Genomic DNA, 22,114 nt, shown 5'->3' with positions numbered 1-22,114 from the left:
GGCTTTAATTGCGCCCTTTGGGGGCATTCTACGGCTTGGATAGTCGTTAATTAATTGATAAGTGTGGTTATGTTTTTTGACAAGTGTCAACTGGCCTAACGTGTCTCAACTGGTCTGAACCTGCAGTTATTTTTTTTGTGGATTTGGGGCCAAATGACATGGTTGAATGAATAGATTGCGACGACTTTTTGGTTTTTGGTCTTGTGTTTATTGATTTTTTGGCACTAGGCCAATTTCCGGGCGCTAGAACATTGCACAATTTTGCTACATTTTCCCTTTTTTGCGTGTAAGAGATAATAAGGCCATTCGGTGGCTGGAAGGATGAATGAAAAAGCGGCTACTCCCAATAAAATTTATTAGAAAAAATGAATACACTACATTAATGTTGCTTTCTCCTGAAGCTGCAGCCCTCCGTGAGTCGGGCTTTGCCCCCGGTGGATGTGCACAGGATGGTGGAGCACCCTTTGCAGGGGACTGCAGACTGGGCATGGGAGAAGATGGTAGAGATGGCGTAACATCCTGGACATTTTACGTCCATGAAGTAACTATTGGGATGTTGCACCAACCTCTTCTTCTTATGCGATTTCTTCTGTTTTTCGGCAGAAGGGTGCAATAAATCGACTGCTAACGGCATCTGGAAAAACACAAACATTGCTCAAAATACGCCAAAATTTCACCACAAACACTTGACTAGGCATGTTTTTGGTCGTTTTACGCTTTTACGTACGTTTTTAAACGCTTGGGACACTCAAAAAGGCTGATTTTTTCCACAACGCACGTGGTGACTTCGGCTATCAACCGTGTAAAGGAAAGTGACAGATGACAGGCGGTACCACCATAACGCCGTCTTACCAACACAACGAGCCGAAAGAACCCGCCTTAATTGATAAATAAATAAATTATTGATTGACCATTTAACCGTGCGCCCCTTGGACTCAATAAAAACGTGGCTCTGACTTTAATGGGGGCCCATTAATTCGTAAAAAATGCAGCTGTCAGTTTTGACAGCTGACCTAACCTTGGAACCACTTACGGAATTTTTACTAAACAATTTAATAATCAACGAGCAAAGTACACGTCCGTGTAGTTTACAGTACATCATGTTCGTTTTCACGCGAATTGTGGCCCAAAATGGTAATTTTTACCTAATTCGTCTAAATTTGTTTATCCACGGCCGTCTTGATTGCAGTCAAATCGCGGGGCATAGCCTCCCTGGCAGCCCTCTCTGAGACGCACCAAATGTTGCAAAAGACCTGTCGCGACTTTGCCGACAACGAGCTAAAGCCCATCGCGGCGAAAATCGACCGTGAGCACCTGTACCCCAAAGAACAGATCCGCAAAATGGGCGAATTGGGGCTCATGGCCGTGGCCGTCCCTGAAGAATTCGGGGGCACGGGCCTAGATTACGTGGCGTACGCCATCGCCATGGAGGAGATTTCCAGAGGGTGCGCCAGTGCCGGTGTTATTATGTCTGTTAATAATTCGTTGTATTTAGGGCCGATTCAATATTTCGGAAATAAAGAACAGAAGGAGAAATTTATCGCGCCGTTTACGAACGGCGATAAGGTGTGTTGTGTTAGTTGAGGCAAAGGGGCTCATTTGGTGTTACAGGTGGGGTGCTTTGCCCTGTCCGAGCCGGGGAACGGGTCCGATGCGGGGGCTGCCTCCACGACGGCGAGGCTGGACGGGGACCAGTGGATGCTCAATGGGACCAAGGCCTGGATCACTAACGGCTTTGAGAGTGAAGCAGCCGTGGTTTTGGCCACAACAGACAAAAGTTTAAAACATAAAGGTGCGGGTTGTATAATTGGTTGCATAACCACTCTAATTTTTTATTCAGGCATTTCGGCGATAATCGTCCCCAAGCCAACAAAGGGGCTCGAACTGGGCAAAAAGGAGGACAAGTTGGGGATTCGGGGCTCCTCCACGTGCTCCCTCATCTTCGAAGACTGCCAAGTCCCCAAAGCCAACCTTTTGGGGGAACCTGGACAAGGTTTCAAGATCGCGATGATGACACTGGATGCGGGCCGTATCGGCATTGCCTCGCAGGCCCTAGGCATCGCCCAGGCCTCCCTCGAGGTGGCTGCCGAATACGCCTCCAAACGGATGGCCTTCGGAAAGCCCCTCCTTAAGCTCCAAACAATTCAAAATAAATTGGCCGAAATGGCCTTGCGTTTGGACGCGGCACGGCTTTTGACATGGAGGGCTGCCTGGCTTAAAGACAACCACAAGAACTTCACCAAGGAGGCTGCCATGGCCAAGCTGGCGGCCAGCGAAGCTGCGACTTATTTGAGCCACCAGTGTATACAAATTTTGGGGGGCATGGGCTACGTCTCGGACATGCCGGCCGAAAGGCACTATCGGGACGCCAGAATCACCGAAATTTACGAAGGCACAAGCGAAATACAGCGACTTGTAATCGCAGGGAATTTGATCAAGGAGTTGGGACTATAACCTGATTTATCGTTTTGTACTGTACTGTATCGTGTGTCAATATATTTTTTAAGCCCTAATTGAGCGTTTTATTGGCTTAATACCCCAATTTTGGTCACATAACCTCACAGTAAAAAAATGTGTTATTTGGCGTTAACGGGGCCAGGATCGTGTGCCCCCACAAGTGAGCAACGTAATGCGTTAGTGAGTGCCGCGTTTTATGGGTTTGGGGGGCTTAAATCCGCAAAAAATGTAGAATTATTTCAAATTCGTTGCCAACCCCTGGCCAAAAACCCCAGTTTTGTAACCAAGCCTCCACACACAGCTGATTTTGCCACTTGTCAAACCATTTAACAAATTTCCAGTGTCTGTTTACTGAAAACCGTGTGTTCAAGGAGGTAAGCCCCCCAGAAACCGGGTAAGTTGCCCCCTGTGTGCCCCCTTTTGCGAAAATTCGCACTTTCTCCGGTATATCAAAGGTTGACCGAAATTGACCTTTGTTCGGGCACTCACACGTGTGATTATCGCACAAAAACGCTCAGTTTTCTTCCAGCTGTGATTTGGGGACAATGTCGCACTATAGTGATGCCGAAGACTCCATTGACATAGCCGCCGATATGGGGGTGCGTAAGCGGAGGATCTGGGACCCTGAGACCGAATCGATCACTTCGGAAATCAAGGAACTGCTAGACGATGATGTTAATTCGCTGGTTGAGGAGGATTGTGTGGGGTGCCCCCTGCCCTCCACCCCCGAAGACGAAAATATGCTCGATTCGGAGATGAGCGATGTCTTGAAAGCCGCCGTTTTAGGTACAGGTACAGTAGTTTATATTTTTTTTATTTGGCTTAGTAGGCTTGGTAAATGTAATGCAATTATTTTGACATTTATTGTAATTGAAGGAGGCCACGAATTGCCAACTAGATTGATGGCCAAGGTCACACTTGTATTATCACAATTGTGATTAAAACCGAAGTTTTGACGCAAACTAATCAAATTTTGGGGATTTTGTTGTGTATAAATAAACCCAAGTCCCGATGATTCTTGTCAGGTTGGTCATAATTTTTATTGGCAACAATGATGCAAAATTTAAATGTCAGATGTATATTTTTTGCCACAATCTTTTATGGCCACCCGGTACATTTCTTTATCTTTTTGGTATATAAATAAAATAAATATTGTTTCAAGTAAGCTCTCAGCTTCGCTTTGTGCTTCAATATTAAAATTCTATTGTAAATAACTAAAATTAAAAATTACCAACAAAGGCATCATTTCTTAAAATTACTAATAAAACCAATGTATTTATAACTAGGTGTTTCCCCTTGAAAGTTTTGATTTTTATTAAATCAAGAGTAAAATATTATCTCGAGTGGGGTCAAAGTGTTACAGACAACTGATTATTTTTTTACATTTTTCTTGATAATGTCAGACTGCGTTTGACATTTTTTTGACCTTGACAACTGTGACATTTTTGACAGCTGAGGTGACTGGATTTTACAAGAGACTACGGAAAAAATACTTTATGATAAATAAAGTTCATTAAAGTGGGTTTGAATTTTATGGCCCGAGACGAAGCCGAGTGTTTTAATAAAAATTGAATATAGTTTTTTTTTCGAACAAAAAGACTTGTGTTTTTTTAATTTAGGTGACGAGCTCGACATCACCACGTTGGCCCACAATGCCGCCAGCCAGGCGGAGCACGTGGTGCGTAAAATGATACAAGCTGGTTGGTCCGTTTGTCACTTCCGTAACCTTCCCGCTTGGCTTCAAGACAACGATTTCTTGATTTTTGGCCATCGTCCGCCGCTTCCTAGTTTTCGCGCTTGTTTTAAAAGCATTTTTCGCATCCACACCGAAACCGCTAATATTTGGACACATCTTCTCGGATGCGTTGCGTTTATAGGTACACAAGTAGGCGTAGACGTCGTTCTCTCTCGCTCTGACATGTTTATTTCCAGCTATTGCTATCTTTTTCCTGATGCGTCCCTCGATGGAAATTGAGCTTCAGGAGAAGATTGTTTTTGGGGCATTTTTTGCCGGGGCTATAATTTGCCTGGGGATGTCTTTCATGTTCCATACAGTCAACTGTCATTCGCAATTTATCGGTAAACTATTTTCGAAATTGGATTATTGCGGGATTGCCATGTTGATAATGGGCTCGTTTGTGCCATGGGTTTATTATGGGTTCTACTGCCATTTCCGACCAAAGGTTGTCTACCTATCGGTGGTGTGTGCGCTAGGGATTACCAGCATCATGGTTAGTTTATGGGACAAGTTCTCGGAGTCTGGTTGGAGGCCGTTCAGAGCTGCTGTTTTCATGACGTTTGGACTCAGTGGGATCGTACCAGCGATCCATTATGGGATTGTGGAAGGATGGTTCAATAAAGTGAGTCAGAAGTCGCTCGGATGGCTGATTCTGATGGGGCTGTTGTACATCATGGGGGCCATGTTGTATGCACTGCGAGTGCCAGAGCGGTGGTTCCCCGGGAAGTTCGATATCTGGCTGCACTCGCACCAAATTTTCCATGTTTTTGTGCTAGGGGGCGCCTTCGTGCATTACCATGGAATATCAGAGATGGCCATGTATCGGGTGACCATCGGCCAGTGCGAAATGCCCGATATTCCCATCTATTAACCAAAGATCTTGATTTTTTTAAATAAAATTTTGCAAATCGAATGATTTGTGCTTTATGTTATGTCATTGGTTGTTTATTGTTACGTGTAAGATATATAGCACAAGTCAAGGACGAGTGCGTTTTTAGTTCACACCTAGCGGTAACCAAGCTTTGGATAAGGTTTAGTATAAAAATGAGAAAAAAATATATTTTGCTATTATCACCGACATTTTTGAGAAAGGTATATCCTCTTGTAAGTGTACTATTATATATCAATCTTGTATAAAAAATGATACGGAGTTTAGGTATATTTTTAGGTGTCTTATCTGTACTTATCTGGGTCTTGCATTTTTTTCACAGTAAAATTACGCTGTAGTTTAGTTACAATTTTGTGATAATTTCAGTAGAACCTCTCTATTTATTGTTACACCTCAATTTTGTTGTAGGTATTGTTTTTAAATAAATTGTAATGTCAGATGGAATATATCATGTGACCAAATGTGCGTTTTTCTGCCAACCTGCATATATTTTTCCAGTTTTTATTTTTTATTGCGACTTCCTGTATAACCGGAAGTGCTGCCATGTTGAAAATTTTCTATTTTCAGATAAATGTCCTTATTAGAATATTTCTAATATGGGGTTTAGGCGGAACAGCCTCTATACGTTTAAGCGCTTTTAAAAAAATGGCCCCAGAGCCTTTCACGTTTCTGTTGATGCACTATTCTGTTAGTGTAATTTTTTGTTCCCATTACGAAACAAAGTGAAATAAAAATAAATCCGACTCATTTAATGCCTTTTACGTAATAAATGTTCGTATTTATGACTTTAAATGCGTAAAACTTAATATGAAAATTGTTAATAACCACACACCGTGTCACCTTAAACCTTCGTTTAGGGTTTTTTCATCAGTTCGGTCACAGATTGTTCGGTTGTCATTAATTAAATTAATAATAAGCAAAAGCAGGGCTAATTGGCTTGTTAGCGTTAAAAGGGCAAATTTGGGGCGCGCCAGCGGCAATTTGTGGCCGTTTTTGTGGCAATTTTGCATAAGGGGCGTAAAAACTGGTCGTTTTCTGGTGACCTTGGGCCAGTGTTGGCAGCGCTGCGCCGACCGTCAGAGCCGTCTCTGTGAAAGCTGCCGCTTAACGTCAAAACAATAATAAATCAACCGCAAACTATGTGATTCTGAGCAAGTAGTGCCCCCTTGAAGAGTCCAATGGCGAGTGCGGCGGAGCTCCCGTCGGCCGACAACTCGTGGATCGAATTCTGCGAGCGGCATGCCAGTGTCGCCGCTCAAGACTTCTCCAAAAGTTGCGTCCAGTTCATGTCGTTAAACCTTTCGGAATCGGCCAAAGCGACAATAACCCACAAAGACTTCCTTGGCAAATTCCTCGAGACGTTCGCCGAGCACTTCGAGACCGACTTCGGCAAGCGCAAGGCCCAGGTGGCGAAAATCGCGAATGGGGGCTCCCGCCTCGACGACGACGCCTCGGAGCCCGAGGAGGGCTCCCCGAAGATGCCCCACAAGCCGTTCTTCCGCAGGTGAGTGGCCTAAACCGCGTCTAAAGCACCACGGGATAATTTTAGGTTAAGTTTCAAAATGCTGCGGAAGGGCAAAGACCTCTTCCACAAGCAGCACTCGGACGAAGTGGACTTGGCGCACAACAAGACCAAGTTGGCCAAGATCGTGGTCGAGTGCCGCAAGGAGGGGATTGTGAGCTACTCCACCCCAGAGAGCTTGGACCAGCCCGGGGGGCCCCCCAAGTGGGAGAAGTGCCGGCTGGCGCTGGTCAAGGCCGTCGGGGGGTACATGCTCGAGTTCTACTCGCCGCCCAAAAGCACCAAAGTAGGGCTTCGCCCGTTAAGTTTGGTTTTAATCGTGGTTGATTGCAGCCCCGTAGTGGCGTTTTTTGCGCCCTTATCACCGAAGCCCGCGAGACTACGGCTCTGGAAATGCCAGATCATGAAAATACTTTCGTTCTTAAGGCTAATAATAGTCTCGAATTTGTTATTTTGGCCAGAGATACCGATGATATGAGGTAAGGCAAATGTGAGGTTATGTCACACCTGACGTTTGACAAAAAATTAGATAATTTTTTTCAAATAAAACGTTTTTCGTGAAAAATGCTAAAAACGGGAAAAATTGCACCTGTTATTTGGCTTCTTTAATGCTTTTTAGCTAATGTGTGAAAAAATTTCGTAAAATAATTACACATTGTGGCACTAATGGCTTTGGAGCACGTCGAAGGAGTGCTGCAATAGAAAGAGTGCTATTTTCCAGATTTTTTAATTATTTTGTAGATTTTTTGCTAAAAATGTGTCTAAACCGGCAAAAATAATGCAATTATTTAACTATTTTGGTTATTTCCGTTTTTTTAAACGCTCAAAAAAGGGTTAAAACTAAATTATTTTTACATTTTTGTAGAATTTTTTGCTGGAAACGCAATTATTCCGAGGAATTTCATTAAAATTTCGCGTAGTAATTACGTTTCTGGGCAAAAATTTTGTGGTTTTTATATTTATTTTTACGTGTTATAATTATTTTACTAAAAAGAAACTGTTTTTAGGCAAAAATCTGCTTAAATATTTACAGAAGGATTAAAATACCAACATCTTCTACCTACTTTTTTGTTTTATTGTGTTTGTTTTATTGGTTTACTTGCGTTTCTAGGCCAAAAAACTCGCCAAAACTGTTACATAAATAATACATTACATTAATAAAATTCAGTATTGAAAAGTGTTATAATTATTCTAGTGAAATAATAATAATAATAATAGTAATAATAATTTTATTAAAGAAAAAGAAAACATAAACAAATAAATATGCAACCCAACCCCAGAAAGAAATAAAAATATACAAATATTAAACAATAATAAAAAGAAAACTAAAGAAGAAACAAAAGAGTGAATAGAAACGTAAATAACGCAATAGTTATTTAATCATGCAAATTTTCTGAACAAAAAAGCATCATAAGGGCTTTTTTGATTGGTTTGTTTCAGGTCATGGCTTGCTACAATTAAGTATTGTATACGTTCGGGGGCGGGTTACGGTGACACCGCCCCCGGCGATCAACGCGACTATCACTCGGACGCCCCCGAACTGCCCCCGAGACATGTCTCAGGCCGAGGGGGCGACCGGTTGTCTTCCAGTAGTAACTTCGATATGTGCCCCTCAACCGGCGATAATATCTGTACGTGAGCCCCCTTGTCCAAAAAAAAATAAATTACGATAATTTTTCCTCGTTTAAAGCAATGGAGACTGATATTGGCCAGACGTTAAAAAAAGAATTCTGGTTCCATGGCACTCTAGGCCGGTCCGAAGCCACCAATCTAGTCCTCCATGACGGCGCTAGAGGCCATGGATTGTTTCTGGTACGTCAGAGTGAGACACGGACCGGCGAATTCGTCCTAACTTTCAATTTTCAAGTGAGTGTAAAAAATATATATAAAAAAATATTAAAAAAATATATAATTTTTTCACACACTCGCTGCGCTCGTGCAGGGCCGGGCTAAGCACCTCCGGATGACCATCAACGACCAAGGCCAGTGCCGAGTGCAACACTTCTGGTTCCAGTCCATCTACGAAATGCTCGAACACTTCCGACAGCAGCCGATTCCGCTCGAGAGCGGCGGCAATTCCGACGTCACACTCACCGACTTCGTTGTCAATTCCGCCGCAAGAGGGCAGCTCCAAGGCTCGATGGGGCGGAGCTCGCAAGCCTCGACCAATGGCGTGCACGAACGCAGAGTCCCGCCCATACCCGAAATCAGACAAGTGAGATAAAAATGGATGTGTTGTACATATTTTTGTGACGAGTGTGCTTTGCTTTACTACTTAATTTGTATATATTTTCGTGCAATAAGTGTACATTTTTCAAGTATTTATTTTACGGTTAAGAGACTAAATTAGTGATACGTTCGGTAGCTTTACTTTTAAGTTCATTTATTTTTTTATTTATATGAAAAAAACCATATCCGTAGCAATAGTACAAATTATGAGAATAAACTACATGATTTTACCGCTTGTTTTATTTTATTTTGTGTCCTTGTACGGGGTGTTGTCCGAAAATGTGACCAAGTTTAACGTTTTAGGTCCAAACACACAATGGGAGTGTGCGAACTCAGGAAACCACTCTGGAACAAATTTCCGAGGCACGAGCTGTTGAAAATCAGTACAGTTTTGTGTAAAATAACAAAAACGAGTCAGTATTATTAAAATGGCCGCCTGTCACTTTGACAGCCGGCCACTTGATTGGCAAAATCAAATAAGTGTACCCAACCCAGTGTAATATATGTTATATAAGTACGCCAAACATGTTTTATTTCACTCCTTAAGGCTGCTCAACTGCTCATTCAAGAACTCCACAAACTGCGAATCGGTTATAATTTCACTTCTAGTTTTCAGTACCCCGGTAATTTGGTTTAACTTCAAGGCTAACACGTGTTTGCAAGTCAGACTCGTCCTGTCTTGTAAAACTTGCAACTGGAAGGCCTGGCATTGGCAAAAATTGATGTTATTATAAATCGTATATCTTTCCAAGTTGCTTCCCACTTTGTAAATGCTACGAGTCTTGTCCTTGGTCTCGTATTTCGTGATTTTGCACGTTTCGAGCAATTCAGTGGCTTGGCTCAAAGTGGGGCCGAAAAATGAGTGTAACTGAGTGAGAATTTCGTTCGGCACTGGAAACAAATATGTAAATTGTGAACGAACTATTGGTCTATTTACGTTTTTTTTGCCCCTTGTACACATTTTCGGTCTCTTGGAGCAATTCGAAGGCCAGTTTTGGGACTACCGCTGTTTTTAACATTTTGGTTTTGAATTTGTGAGGTTAGGTCATCTAAGACCACAAATCGTGTGTTTTTTGCATATTTTTTTCACAGGACGCAAATTACTTTTATTCAAGTATGGAATAGTGAATTTTTACCATTTTTACGTTTTTATATAAATAAATAATAACGCAAATTATGAACGTACCCAAACGTCAATGTCCCATATTATTTAATTTTTTGTGTGATTTACGGTGTGTTGCTCACATTTGACTGTTAAAATGAGAAAAATACAAAAAACAATCTTTATTAATCCTTCACAAAGTCGTGTATTTGTTAATTGGTTCGAAACAAACGGTTGCAAAACCAACAACACACCTAACCTTATTTTTTCCAGATTTTCGTCATGGAGCTGTACAAGTGCGAAAATTGCACTTTTGTGACCAAACTCCCATTTAATACAACAAACCACTTAACAATTCATGCAAAAGGCAGCGAAACTTTTGATTGTTCGAGTGACCTTGAGCCCTACAAGTGTCACAAATGTCAGACATTTGAGACGCCATTGTTGTCACAAATGAGACATCACAACCTTCAAGGTCACACATCACAAAGTGTCAAACTTACAATTAACAAGTGTCCCAGTTGTGATTTCACGTCGTTTTCGAGATATTTGTTTGCGCGACATTTAATTACGTCCAATCATCAAAAAAAGGAGGTTTACTGGTGCAAAAATTGCAATTTCACGACGAATTTTCCCTACAATTTGAAACGCCACGTGATTTTGAGACATACTGACGATTCTCAAATCCATTGGTTTAAGTGTAAACATTGTCAATTCAAGGCCAAAAACAAGGACAATTTGCGCAAACACTTGATTAATCGGCACGAAGCCAAAAATGTAAATCCCGCCCAACTTTTGGTTTGTGATCATTGTGATTACAAGTGTACGAAAAAATACCGCTTAAAAGAACACAAACTAGCAATGCATTCGTTGTTGTGCGACTTTGAGTACTTCCCCTGCGACCAATGCCAGTTCAAGACGCTGTTTAAAAGTACGCTAAACAAGCACGTGACCGTAACACACGGCTCCGATTGGTTCAAGTGCGACCAATGCAAATTCGAAACAAAATACAAACAAAACTTGCAAAACCACCTTCTCACTAAACACAATCACAATCCTAAATTGTTTGAATGTGATAAATGTGGCCACAAAACTAAAACAAAGGCCACTCTGATCAAACACCGAAAGCATAAACATGAAAACACACCATTATTCCACTGTGACATTTGTGATTACACCACAAATGTCAACCGCAATTTAATTAAACATTGTGATGCGCGTCATGCCACAGGTTATCACAAATGTAACAAGTGTGATTTGAGCTTCGAGACGCGATTTGAGCTCACAACGCACACAAAAAACGAACATTTCAAGGTTATTGTCAAATATCAATGCCACCTTTGTGACTTTAAAACTAATTCAAAGCTGGAATTGGCCACACATAAGAAAACCGAACATTTGAAGAACGTTAAATTGTATGAGTGCCAACTTTGTGATTTTAAAAGTGAGCATAAGGGGAACTTCGGCAATCACAAATTGCAGAAACATTCGGATAAGTGGCTTAAGTGCGAACAGTGCGGTTATCAAACGAAGTGGAAAAGCAGTTTGCTGAGGCATGTGAGGACACAGCATGGTTGATTAAACTGATTTTGCCGCAATTTGTGTTTTATTTCAAAATTTGTGCACTTTCTTTCAAAGAATTTAATAATGTTACCAGCGTTTTTTTTAATCATTCGTTTAGCTGTAATAACAAAGTTTTATTTTTTTAAATGACAATCGTAGTTGGCTATGACCAACTATTTCGAAAAGCATATTTTTTTAATGTCTTTGTTTCAAACGTGTGTCTTTTATAATAAGGAAGATACGATTTTTTGACTCAAAAAACGGACCTGTACAAACAAATCGATGTTTTATTCACATTTTAGTGAACGTACCCAACCTCCTGTCATTCCTTAACCTCACTTAAGGTTACAAATTCTTCCAGTTTTAGTGTAAAATAAATCAAAAACAACTTAATTGACCCTCAACGCGCCGAAAACTTGCGTATTTATTAACAGGTGCGCGTAAATCATCACGTAACTTGACTTTTTTCCAGATTTTTTAATAATGGAACTGTACAAGTGCAAAAAGTGCACATTCAGAACTAAACTCCAATCAACAATGAAAAACCACTCGACAATTCACACAATAGGCGCCGAAACATTCGATTGTTCAAGCGTCCTTGAACCGTACAAATGTCACAAATGTCCGACATTTGTGACGCCATTTTTGTCACAACTGAGGCATCACATCGTTCAAGGTCACACATCACAACGTGTCAAATTGACACTTCACAAGTGTCCCCGGTGTGATTTTAAGTCGTTTTCGCGGTTTTTGTTCTCGAAACATTTGAAAAGTGTCACACATGAGAGAAATGACTTTTACGAGTGTAAAAGTTGTGATTATGTGACTAGAAGTGTTCCCCGTTTGCGGAGACACGTCATCGCGAGACATACGGCCGATTCTGAGATCGAGTGGTTTCAGTGTGCGTATTGCCCTTTCAAGGGCAAACTCCGGGGAAACCTGAGCCGACACGTGCAAATACACGACCCGGATTTCCGGTTTGCGTGCCAGTTTTGCGACTACAAGGCCAAAAGAAGTGATTATTTGAGACAGCACTTGTATGGTCGGCATATGTCCAAAATACTGCGCGCGCACAGTTGTGATCATTGTGATTTTAAGAGTATAGATCGCGCTCGCTTGAAGTCACATCAAGTGGCCAAGCATACGGTAAAGTGCGACTTTGACTACCTCCAGTGTAGCCAATGTCAGTACAAGACGCCGTTTAAGTTCGTGTTAAACAGACACGTGACTAGCAAGCACGGCCCTGATAGGCTCAAGTGTGACCAATGCGAGTTCGTGACGAAATACAAGCTCAGTTTACGTAACCACATTCTTTTAAAACACACAGAAAACGCTCAAATGTTTAGTTGTGACAAATGCGATTACAAGAGTAAAATTAAGAGCACGTTATCAAATCACCGACGGTTGCAACATGGCAACGTTCCGATGTTTCAGTGTGACGTTTGTGACTATAGAACCAATCAGAAAATATCTTTACTGAGGCACTTTCGTGCACTCCATAATAGAGCGCACAAGTGCAGAGAATGCAATTTGAGTTTCGAAACGAATTTAGAGCTTACAGCACATAAAAAAAATGAGCATTGGAAGGGGGTTAAAGTGTATAAGTGTAAATTGTGCGATTTTGAAAGTATACATCCGGGAAGTATCAGCAATCACAAATATCTGAGACATTCGGATAAGTGGTTCTGTTGTGAGCATTGTGACTATAAAACCAAAATGAAGCTTAGTTTTGCCAAGCATGTGAGGGCACGACATTGTGATTAATTTTTGTGATAAGTATTCTATTTTATAAGTGTTGGAATATTTTTGTCATTTTATCTTATTTATAAATTATAGTTTTTTTTGTGGTTGTTGTGAAACTAACATATTGCTGTTATATGTAAATGTACAAAAACGAATAATAAACAAGTGTAACGATTGTTTCGAGTTCTAACACTGTTTCATATTTTTATTCAAGCTGTATACATTTTGGATTAATAAAAAAACAAGTAAACTTGGTGTTTTTTTTATCAATTTTTACATTCCATACTAATTTTTTTGCGCACCGTCGCATATTTACCAAAACGCTGGGAATACGGTTGGAGATACAAAAAAAGTGTAAAGAACAAAGTTGTAGAGAATTAAATTTCCTACAAAAAAGTCTGCGAGATCATATTTCTATCTTCAACCATTTAGGCCCTAAAGTCGTTCAAAGGCGCTCATGTGACGAATTTGCGTCATTTTGCCGGTGGTCAAGTATTGCAAGTTAATTTATACAAAAACCGTTGAAGATATAAATATGGTGTCGCGGACTTTTTTGTAGAAAATTTAATTCTTTACAACTTTGTTTTTTACACTTTTTTTGTATCTTGTAGCGTTCTCGCAGCGTTCGCAAAAATATAAGATGGAACGCAAATTAGATATTTTTTGCGCACCATTGCGTATTTGTTAAAACGCTGGGAATACGGTTGGAGATACAAAAAAAGTGTAAGGAACAAAGTTGTAGAGAATTAAATTTCCTACAAAAAAGTCTCCGAGACCCTATTTCTATCTTCAACCATTTAGGCCTCAAGGTCGTTCAAAGACGCTCAAGCTACGGATTTGCGTCATTTTGCCGGTGGTCAAGTATTTCACGTTAATTTATACAAAAACCGTTGAAGATAGAAATATGGTGTGGCGGACTTTTTTGTAGAAAATTTAATTCTCTACAACTTTGTTTTTTACACTTTTTTTGTATCTTGTAGCGTTTTCGCAGCGTTCGCAGAAATATAAGATGGAACGCAAATTAGATATTTTTTGCGTACCATTTCGTATTTGTCAAAACGCTGGGAATACGGTTGGAGATACAAAAAAAGTGTAAGGAACAAAGTTGTAGAGAATTAAATTTCCTACAAAAAAGTCCGCGAGACCATATTTCTATCTTCAACCATTTAGGCCCTAATGTCGTTCAAATGCGCTCAATGGACGGATTTGCGTCATTTTGCCGGTGGTCAAGTATTTCGAGTTAATTTATACAAAAACCGTTCAAGATAGAAATATGGTGTCGCGGACTTTTTTGTAGAGAATTTAATTCTCTACAACTTTGTTCCTTACACTTTTTTTGTATTTTGTTTCGTTTTCGCAGCGTTCGTAAAAATATAAGATGGAACGCAAATTAGATATTTTTTGCGAACCATTTCGTATTTGTCAAAACGCTGGGAATACGGTTGAAGATACAAAAAAAGTGTACAGAACAAAGTTGTAGAGAATTAAATTTCCTACAAAAAAGTTTCCGAGACCCTATTTCTATCTTCAACCATTTAGGCCTCAAGGTCGTTCAAATGCGCTCAATGGACGGATTTGCGTCATTTTGCCGGTGGTCAAGTATTTCGAGTTAATTTATACAAAAACCGTTCAAGATAGAAATATGGTGTCGCGGACTTTTTTGTAGAGAATTTAATTCTCTACAACTTTGTTCCTCACACTTTTTTTGTATCTTGTAGCGTTTTCGCAACGTTCGCAAAAATATAAGATGGAACGCAAATTAGATATTTTTTGCGTACCATTTCGTATTTGTCAAAACGCTGGGAATACGGTTGGAGATACAAAAAAAGTGTAAGGAACAAAGTTGTAGAGAATTAAATTTCCTACAAAAAAGTCCCCGAAACCCTATTTCTATCTTCAACCATTTTGGCCTCAAGGTCGTTCAAAGACGCTCAAGCTACGGATTTGCGTCATTTTGCCGGTGGTCAAGTATTTCGAGTTAATTTATACAAAAACCGTTGAAGATAGAAATATGGTGTCGCGGACTTTTTTGTAGAGAATTTAATTCTCTACAACTTTGTTCCTTACACTTTTTTTGTATCTTGTTTCGTTTTCGCAGCGTTCGTAAAAATATAAGATGGAAGGCAAATTGAATAATTTTTGCGCACCATCGCATATTTACCAAAACGCTGGGAATACGGTTGGAGATACAAAAAAAGTGTAAGGAACAAAGTTGTAGAGAATTAAATTTTCTACAAAAAAGTCTACGAAACAATATTTTTATCTTCTACAGGGTTGGGATAAATTAACCGTTTGGCAACTGAATTTTTAGTTAAAAAAAGACGTTTTATAAAAAAGATTTATATTTTTACACCCACATTATTGTATTAGGATCTAGTTAAACGAATCCAAAAGTTGGTCACACCTCTCGAAGTCACTTAAAATAAAATATTAAGAGAATAATACCTAAAACACGATTATTTACTTTTTTCTGGTGGTCCCTGACAGAAAATTCGCTGATTGAAAACAACTTTGGTGAATCGTGGAATATGCGGCAGACGTGGAAAATCAATTCTGAAATATACAAACTTTGCTTTTGCTCGTAATTGTTCATCTGATGTTAAGCGTTTGATACGAGGTTTCTGAAAATCATTAACATTTTATTTAATACAATATAAAAAAACTGACTTGTTTTACCAAATTTTTGTATTTGCCAAGAACTGAAAAGTAAACTGCAAGGTTAAAATTGCTACTTCCAACGTTAGGAACTCGTACTTGACCATAATATACATTGTTTTCGTGTTTGTAAGTGAAAAATCGGGGACAGGGGTTTGGAGGAAGAAAAGCGTTTGTTAAACTTGCCAAAAGTGTGACAAAAAGGAATAAACGTAACATTTTGAGTGAAACTACAACTGTTTTATGCCATAAGGCCTTTTTATACCATTTTTTAGATCAACCGACAAGAATTAACGATGCATTATTTGGGAAAATTGTTTCAGTTATTGCCCAAATAAATAATTTACTACTTATTGTTTTTTTATTATTATTATTTCATTATTATTCAACGTGGCCAAGTTAATCGAAAGATTTTTTTTTGAAAGTTGTTTAACTTTTAGTTAAAATAATTATGTTTTTTTGCAAAATTGCATTATTTAAAAAAAGTTAAAGTTTAATTTTTTTTTGTAATAGCATGTGAATAAGCCACTGGCATTTATAGTTTTTACTAAAAAACTATAACCATTCAATTTCTTAGAAAATTGTTTTTTTAATTACCTGTTTTATGAAGCATTAAAATTATTATCTACCACAATAAACAATAAACACAAACATTGCTTTATTTTTTGTTTTGTTTTTTTTTTAATGTGTAATGAAGCATCCGGATTCCGGACGATTCTATGGTGACGTAGGAGCCATGCGCTCAAGTCAGTTCCACCACCACCGGCGCTCGGTTTGTTTACACCGTGTCGCCAATAAAAGGGCGAAACCGAGCGTTCTCCAGCAGTTGCTCACTGTGCATCAAACCGGTGAGTAACTCTGGGGGTCGAGCCGTGCATCAAACCGGCAAAACCTTCTCCGACGAGTGGTGCTTGCTGCGCATCAAACCAGCACACCATCTCCACCGCCCAGACCGACCTGGGGCTTGGTAGGGAAATTACGACCGAGGACAACCGTGGAAATAGTGTATATAGTTAGGGATAGTTATTATTATTACTTTTATTTATCTTGGGGATTTGTTATTTTTATTTGTACAGTTTGATAGAATAAATAATTGGTTTGAGTTAGAAACCCGTTTTCTCTCTCTCTTGAGGCTTTCCAAAAGGCCCAACCGCAACCCGATCTCCGACAAAGCCGCCCGGAAAAAGGACATTACAAATGTAAAAATGATGTAAAGCTGGATAGGGAAAAAATTGTCAAAATAGTAATTTTTGTATTAAGTGCGCGAAATGAGTGTTTTTTTAATGGCGCCTGAGAATGTTATTTTAGTCGAGACCGCCAGGTCGAGACCTAAAAGACATTCGAAGGCGCCATTAAAACATGAATTTCGCCACGAAATACAAACAACGTTTTTTCTACAGCCTCCAGATGAAGAAAAAAGTAACAGAAATTAGTTGGAACAAAATGGTCTGATAAATCGAGTTGCTTGCATGGTTACGATGATAAATAAAAGTGATAGTTGCGAAAAATTTGTCACAATAGGTATTTTTGTTGAAGAAGTGTGATGGATTTTAGCAGCGAAAACGAAATAGATGCAATTGCAAGCGCGGCAGTGTCGAATCTTTTGCCTGCTAAATCAAGACCGCAGTACGAAAAAACGTATCTTCAGTTTCGGCAGTGGTGTTCTATGAAAAAGATTGATCAAGTAACGGAAAATGTTTTGTTGGCGTATTTGGAAGAAAAGTCTACCACCTTAAAGCCACCAACACTCTGGGCCCTTTATGCGATGTTGAAAGCCACCTTAAACGTTAAAGAGAATATCGATACACGTAAGTTTCCGAAGTTAGTGCCCTACCTGAAAAGCAAAAGCGTAGGTTACAGAAGCAAGAAGTCGCAAATTTTAGACAAAGAAGACATTAGCAAGTTTATTAATGAAGCAGATGACAAGATATATTTACTGATGAAGGTAAACTTATCATATTAGTGTAATACAAATCAAAACAACTCGTTTTATTTATAGACTGTGCTAATTTTGGGTATATCGGGAGCCCTTCGACGTGAAGAATTAGTTAAAATGAAGCTAACTGACATAGAAGATAAACAGTCTGTCTTAATTGTGAAGGTGCCTGATACAAAAACCCACTGCGAACGAATATTTACTGTTTCAAATTTAGAAAATATAGAAATTGTCAGAAAATATAGAGCTTTGCGGCCTCCACGGGCGACTAGTGACCGTTTATTTTTAAAGTATACCAACGGAAAATGTGTGAATCAAAATGTTGGAATTAACAAAATCGGAGAGATACCAAGTTTGATTGCAAAGTGGCTTAACAAAGACGAACCTAAAAAATATACTGGTCACTGCTTCAGAAGAAGCTCTGCCACTCTTTTGGCGAATGCTGGAGGTGATCTAATTTCAATTAAACGTCATGGGGGCTGGAGAAGCAGCACAGTGGCAGAAAGTTACATCGAGGACTCTTTGAATAATAAAATTGAAATTGCCAATAAAATTCAACCTTCTTCCTCCACAGAAGAAAACAAAATCACTCAACCTTCTACATCGGCTTCTTTTAATGGCGAAAATAACTTTCATTTACAAGCGTCTTCACTCAGGCCTCTGGGGATAAACGGGGGCACGTTTTCGTCATGCACATTTAATTTTCATATGTCAAAGTAAATATCTATTATTATTGTTTTGTAATATTGTTCTGTATAATTATAAAACCTTTAAAACTACCTCTCATTATCGATCCGTCTCTTCATTTCGGTTGCTGTTGATGTCTTTTCGTGTTACTAAAATTGTAACAGAAATAAGTTGGAACAAAATGATCTGAAAAATCGAGTTGCCTGCACAGTTAAAAAATATTATTTTTTCACTGTGAAACCGTGAAAAAATAATATTTTTTCACAGTGAAAAAACGTCAAACTTCGCGCATAGGTAACCATGCATAAATGTCACGATTTTTTGACGGCTGTAGAAAAATAAAATTTTTATTGTAAGTTCATAATCGTCACAACCAATAAATTACAAGAAAACCGTCCGTTATTTCAATAGCCCCGCCCCTACCACGCCCTTAACCCACTCCCTCAACTTCCCCACATCCGAAAACACCACAAACTCGTTCAAATCGCACGAGAAATCCTCCTTTTTAATCGCCGTGGAGACCACGCCTCTCAAATACCACCGCCCCTCCTTCTTCACCATAAACCCCGCCCCACTGTCGCCATTGCACGGCCCACTTCCATCCCTATTCCCCGCACAGAACGTCATATCCGACGTCAAGTTTCGGAAATTTGCGTGCGATCGTAGACACGTTTCTTGCGAAACCGCCGGCATTGCAACTTTTCGGGGCGTGGCAACGACGTGCCGCCCCTCTGAGCTTTTGCCCCACCCAGCAACCACGCCCCTAACGCCGGCAAATGTTTTGAGGTCGGTGTCGCCCGTCCAGAGACAGATAGGGCGAATGGTTGGCTTGAAAATCACCTCTTCGTTCATTTTGATGATTGCGAGGTCGCAGTGGCCGGAGTATTGCTTGTAGTTGGGGTGGGGCGTGACTTGGGAGGCGGTGCGTATGAGGGCTCCGGCGGAGGCCCAATGGGAGATGTCGGAGCGGCCGAGGACGAGGAGAATGTCGGATTTGTCAATCAGGGGGGCTTTGTAGTACCAGACGCAGTGGCCAGCTGAAAAACATGGAAAATTTCAGTTTTATTTTGTGAATATCGGCAAAAATAGGGAAAACTTTACAAATTGTTTCAACTAAATTTTCTTCAGTGACTATCAATTTTTCGGACTTATTTCCTTTCAATTAAGTGTTTCTAACGTAGAATGACCGGCGGAATCCAAATTTGCAAGAATCAAGTCGCTACGACTAACCGTTCGGAAGATATCGGCAAAAATTTAACCTCGTCAAAATTTATTAAAACCAAATAATCTTCATTATTTTCCTTCTATTCAGGCTTATGTCCTTAGAATTGAGTGTTTCTAACGTAGAATGACCGGCGGAATCCAAATTTGTAAGAATCAAGTCGCTACGACTAACCGTTCGGAAAATATCGGCAAAAATTTAGCCTCGTCAAAATTTATTGAAACCAAATAATCTTCATTATTTTCCTTCTATTCAGGCTTATGTCCTTAGAATTGAGTGTTTCTAACGTAGAATGACCGGCGGAATCCAAATTTGCAAGAATCAAGTCGCTACGACTAACCGTTCGGAAAATATCGGCAAAAATTTAGCCTCGTCAAAATTTATTGAAACCAAATAATCTTCATTATTTTCCTTCTATTCAGGCTTATGTCCTTAGAATTGAGTGTTTCTAACGTAGAATGACCGGCGGAATCCAAATTTGCAAGAATCAAGTCGCTACGAATAACCGTTCGGAAAATATCGGCAAAAATTTAGCCTCGTCAAAATTTATTGAAACCAAATAATCTTCATTATTTTCCTTCTATTCAGGCTTATGTCCTTAGAATTGAGTGTTTCTAACGTAGAATGACCGGCGGAATCCAAATTTGCAAGAATCAAGTCGCTACGAATAACCGTTCGGAAAATATCGGCAAAAATTTAGCCTCGTCAAAATTTATTGAAACCAAATAATCTTCATTATTTTCCTTCTATTCAGGCTTATGTCCTTAGAATTAAGTGTTTCTAACGTAGAATGACCGGCGGAATCCAAATTTGTAAGAATCAAGTCGCTACGACTAACCGTTCGGAAGATATCGGCAAAAATTTAACCTCGTCAAAATTTATTAAAACCAAATAATCTTCATTATTTTCCTTCTATTCAGGCTTATGTCCTTAGAATTGAGTGTTTCTAACGTAGAATGACCGGCGGAATCCAAATTTGCAAGAATCAAGTCGCTACGACTAACCGTTCGGAAGATATCGGCAAAAATTTAACCTCGTCAAAATTTATTGAAACCAAATAATCTTCATTATTTTCCTTCTATTCAGGCTTATGTCCTTAGAATTGAGTGTTTCTAACGTAGAATGACCGGCGGAATCCAAATTTGCAAGAATCAAGTCGCTACGACTAACCGTTCGGAAAATATCGGCAAAAATTTAGCCTCGTCAAAATTTATTGAAACCAAATAATCTTCATTATTTTCCTTCTATTCAGGCTTATGTCCTTAGAATTGAGTGTTTCTAACGTAGAATGACCGGCGGAATCCAAATTTGCAAGAATCAAGTCGCTACGAATAACCGTTCGGAAAATATCGGCAAAAATTTAGCCTCGTCAAAATTTATTGAAACCAAATAATCTTCATTATTTTCCTTCTATTCAGGCTTATGTCCTTAGAATTAAGTGTTTCTAACGTAGAATGACCGGCGGAATCCAAATTTGTAAGAATCAAGTCGCTACGACTAACCGTTCGGAAGATATCGGCAAAAATTTAACCTCGTCAAAATTTATTAAAACCAAATAATCTTCATTATTTTCCTTCTATTCAGGCTTATGTCCTTAGAATTGAGTGTTTCTAACGTAGAATGACCGGCGGAATCCAAATTTGCAAGAATCAAGTCGCTACGACTAACCGTTCGGAAAATATCGGCAAAAATTTAGCCTCGTCAAAATTTATTGAAACCAAATAATCTTCATTATTTTCCTTCTATTCAGGCTTATGTCCTTAGAATTGAGTGTTTCTAACGTAGAATGACCGGCGGAATCCAAATTTGTAAGAATCAAGTCGCTACGACTAACCGTTCGGAAGATATCGGCAAAAATTTAACCTCGTCAAAATTTATTAAAACCAAATAATCTTCATTATTTTCCTTCTATTCAGGCTTATGTCCTTAGAATTGAGTGTTTCTAACGTAGAATGACCGGCGGAATCCAAATTTGTAAGAATCAAGTCGCTACGACTAACCGTTCGGAAAATATCGGCAAAAATTTAGCCTCGTCAAAATTTATTGAAACCAAATAATCTTCATTATTTTCCTTCTATTCAGGCTTATGTCCTTAGAATTAAGTGTTTCTAACGTAGAATGACCGGCGGAATCCAAATTTGTAAGAATCAAGTCGCTACGACTAACCGTTCGGAAGATATCGGCAAAAATTTAACCTCGTCAAAATTTATTAAAACCAAATAATCTTCATTATTTTCCTTCTATTCAGGCTTATGTCCTTAGAATTGAGTGTTTCTAACGTAGAATGACCGGCGGAATCCAAATTTGCAAGAATCAAGTCGCTACGACTAACCGTTCGGAAAATATCGGCAAAAATTTAGCCTCGTCAAAA

The 22,114-nt window shown here is 39.4% G+C and overlaps 8 protein-coding genes across 11 annotated transcripts in view; 5 read left to right on the top strand and 3 right to left on the bottom strand.

The window, feature by feature from the left end:
• Nucleotides 1–338: 338 nt before the first annotated feature.
• On the bottom strand, nucleotides 339–882 carry RpS27 (Ribosomal protein S27). Its single transcript, XM_967790.4, has 2 exons — nucleotides 728–882; nucleotides 339–634 (listed from the first exon to the last, which is right to left on the bottom strand). The coding sequence occupies exon 2, from the start codon at nucleotides 632–634 to the stop codon at nucleotides 380–382; it is 255 nt and encodes an 84-aa protein (XP_972883.1). The 5' UTR covers nucleotides 728–882; the 3' UTR covers nucleotides 339–379.
• A 104-nt stretch (nucleotides 883–986) lies between these two features.
• On the top strand, nucleotides 987–2,513 carry Arc42 (Activator-recruited cofactor subunit 42). The gene is made up of 4 exons (XM_967832.5): nucleotides 987–1,134; nucleotides 1,190–1,566; nucleotides 1,612–1,792; nucleotides 1,841–2,513. Exons 1-4 carry the CDS (start codon nucleotides 987–989, stop codon nucleotides 2,452–2,454), a joined length of 1,320 nt encoding a protein of 439 aa, XP_972925.2. The 3' UTR covers nucleotides 2,455–2,513.
• Nucleotides 2,514–2,691: 178 nt separating this feature from the next.
• AdipoR (Adiponectin receptor) lies at nucleotides 2,692–5,545 on the top strand. 3 transcript variants are annotated; one of them, XM_971030.4, is made up of 4 exons: nucleotides 2,692–2,851; nucleotides 2,987–3,243; nucleotides 4,077–4,334; nucleotides 4,390–5,545. In XM_971030.4, exons 2-4 carry the CDS (start codon nucleotides 3,003–3,005, stop codon nucleotides 5,064–5,066), a joined length of 1,176 nt encoding a protein of 391 aa, XP_976123.2. In that variant the 5' UTR covers nucleotides 2,692–2,851; nucleotides 2,987–3,002; the 3' UTR covers nucleotides 5,067–5,545. The 3 variants fall into 3 exon arrangements, with proteins under 3 accessions (XP_976123.2, XP_008194517.1, XP_008194518.1); XM_008196295.2 differs by having other exon boundaries at nucleotides 2,987–3,249; XM_008196296.3 differs by having other exon boundaries at nucleotides 2,695–2,831; nucleotides 2,987–3,249.
• A 425-nt stretch (nucleotides 5,546–5,970) lies between these two features.
• Nucleotides 5,971–13,418, top strand: Lnk. 2 transcript variants are annotated; one of them, XM_008196298.3, is made up of 9 exons: nucleotides 5,971–6,588; nucleotides 6,640–6,892; nucleotides 6,940–7,085; nucleotides 8,047–8,237; nucleotides 8,297–8,472; nucleotides 8,549–8,821; nucleotides 9,139–10,156; nucleotides 10,211–11,920; nucleotides 11,973–13,418. In XM_008196298.3, the coding sequence occupies exons 1-7, from the start codon at nucleotides 6,263–6,265 to the stop codon at nucleotides 9,232–9,234; spliced, it is 1,461 nt and encodes a 486-aa protein (XP_008194520.1). In that variant the 5' UTR covers nucleotides 5,971–6,262; the 3' UTR covers nucleotides 9,235–10,156; nucleotides 10,211–11,920; nucleotides 11,973–13,418. The 2 variants fall into 2 exon arrangements, with proteins under 2 accessions (XP_008194520.1, XP_972963.1); XM_967870.5 differs by having other exon boundaries at nucleotides 5,972–6,588; nucleotides 6,634–6,892.
• On the bottom strand, nucleotides 8,546–9,914 carry LOC100141583 (uncharacterized). Its single transcript, XM_008196297.3, has 3 exons — nucleotides 9,773–9,914; nucleotides 9,599–9,726; nucleotides 8,546–9,538 (listed from the first exon to the last, which is right to left on the bottom strand). Exons 1-3 carry the CDS (start codon nucleotides 9,852–9,854, stop codon nucleotides 9,371–9,373), a joined length of 378 nt encoding a protein of 125 aa, XP_008194519.1. The 5' UTR covers nucleotides 9,855–9,914; the 3' UTR covers nucleotides 8,546–9,370.
• LOC103313310 (zinc finger Y-chromosomal protein) lies at nucleotides 10,799–11,515 on the top strand. The gene has a single exon (XM_015980750.2). It carries the CDS (start codon nucleotides 10,799–10,801, stop codon nucleotides 11,513–11,515), a length of 717 nt encoding a protein of 238 aa, XP_015836236.2.
• LOC135266856 (transcriptional repressor CTCF-like) lies at nucleotides 12,038–17,112 on the top strand. The gene is made up of 2 exons (XM_064358205.1): nucleotides 12,038–12,800; nucleotides 17,006–17,112. The coding sequence occupies exons 1-2, from the start codon at nucleotides 12,038–12,040 to the stop codon at nucleotides 17,110–17,112; spliced, it is 870 nt and encodes a 289-aa protein (XP_064214275.1).
• Nucleotides 17,113–18,855: 1,743 nt separating this feature from the next.
• The window catches only part of LOC661974 (serine protease gd), an 83,493-nt gene continuing 80,234 nt past the window's right edge, over nucleotides 18,856–22,114 (bottom strand). The window contains exon 12 of the mRNA XM_064358204.1: nucleotides 18,856–19,558. Coding sequence (XP_064214274.1) covers nucleotides 18,921–19,558 — 638 coding nt within the window. The 3' untranslated portion in view covers nucleotides 18,856–18,920. The remainder of the gene's footprint in view (nucleotides 19,559–22,114) is intronic.

Source organism: Tribolium castaneum, chromosome 8 (genome assembly GCF_031307605.1).
Source record: "Tribolium castaneum strain GA2 chromosome 8, icTriCast1.1, whole genome shotgun sequence".
NCBI lineage: Eukaryota > Metazoa > Arthropoda > Insecta > Coleoptera > Tenebrionidae > Tribolium > Tribolium castaneum.
This window is presented reverse-complemented; position numbering and strand designations above follow the sequence as displayed.

Coding starts and splice junctions, on each gene's coding strand:
- RpS27 (XM_967790.4), bottom strand. CDS start 634: ATGCCGTTAGCAGTCGATTTATTGCACCCTTCTGCCGAAAAACAGAAG.
- Arc42 (XM_967832.5), top strand. CDS start 987: ATGCAGCTGTCAGTTTTGACAGCTGACCTAACCTTGGAACCACTTACG. Junction 1,567..1,611: donor CGTTTACGAACGGCGATAAG/GTGTGTTGTGTT, acceptor TTGGTGTTACAG/GTGGGGTGCTTTGCCCTGTC. Junction 1,793..1,840: donor CAAAAGTTTAAAACATAAAG/GTGCGGGTTGTA, acceptor TTTTTTATTCAG/GCATTTCGGCGATAATCGTC.
- AdipoR (XM_008196295.2), top strand. CDS start 3,003: ATGTCGCACTATAGTGATGCCGAAGACTCCATTGACATAGCCGCCGAT. Junction 3,250..4,076: donor AGCCGCCGTTTTAGGTACAG/GTACAGTAGTTT, acceptor TTTTTAATTTAG/GTGACGAGCTCGACATCACC. Junction 4,335..4,389: donor CGGATGCGTTGCGTTTATAG/GTACACAAGTAG, acceptor GTTTATTTCCAG/CTATTGCTATCTTTTTCCTG.
- Lnk (XM_967870.5), top strand. CDS start 6,263: ATGGCGAGTGCGGCGGAGCTCCCGTCGGCCGACAACTCGTGGATCGAA. Junction 7,086..8,046: donor AGAGATACCGATGATATGAG/GTAAGGCAAATG, acceptor GGTTTGTTTCAG/GTCATGGCTTGCTACAATTA. Junction 8,822..9,138: donor CCATACCCGAAATCAGACAA/GTGAGATAAAAA, acceptor TTAACGTTTTAG/GTCCAAACACACAATGGGAG.
- LOC100141583 (XM_008196297.3), bottom strand. CDS start 9,854: ATGTTAAAAACAGCGGTAGTCCCAAAACTGGCCTTCGAATTGCTCCAA. Junction 9,727..9,772: donor GTACAAGGGGCAAAAAAAAC/GTAAATAGACCA, acceptor ATTTGTTTCCAG/TGCCGAACGAAATTCTCACT. Junction 9,539..9,598: donor AGACTCGTAGCATTTACAAA/GTGGGAAGCAAC, acceptor TGCCAATGCCAG/GCCTTCCAGTTGCAAGTTTT.
- LOC103313310 (XM_015980750.2), top strand. CDS start 10,799: ATGCATTCGTTGTTGTGCGACTTTGAGTACTTCCCCTGCGACCAATGC.
- LOC135266856 (XM_064358205.1), top strand. CDS start 12,038: ATGAAAAACCACTCGACAATTCACACAATAGGCGCCGAAACATTCGAT. Junction 12,801..17,005: donor GAAATACAAGCTCAGTTTAC/GTAACCACATTC, acceptor GGTTTGAGTTAG/AAACCCGTTTTCTCTCTCTC.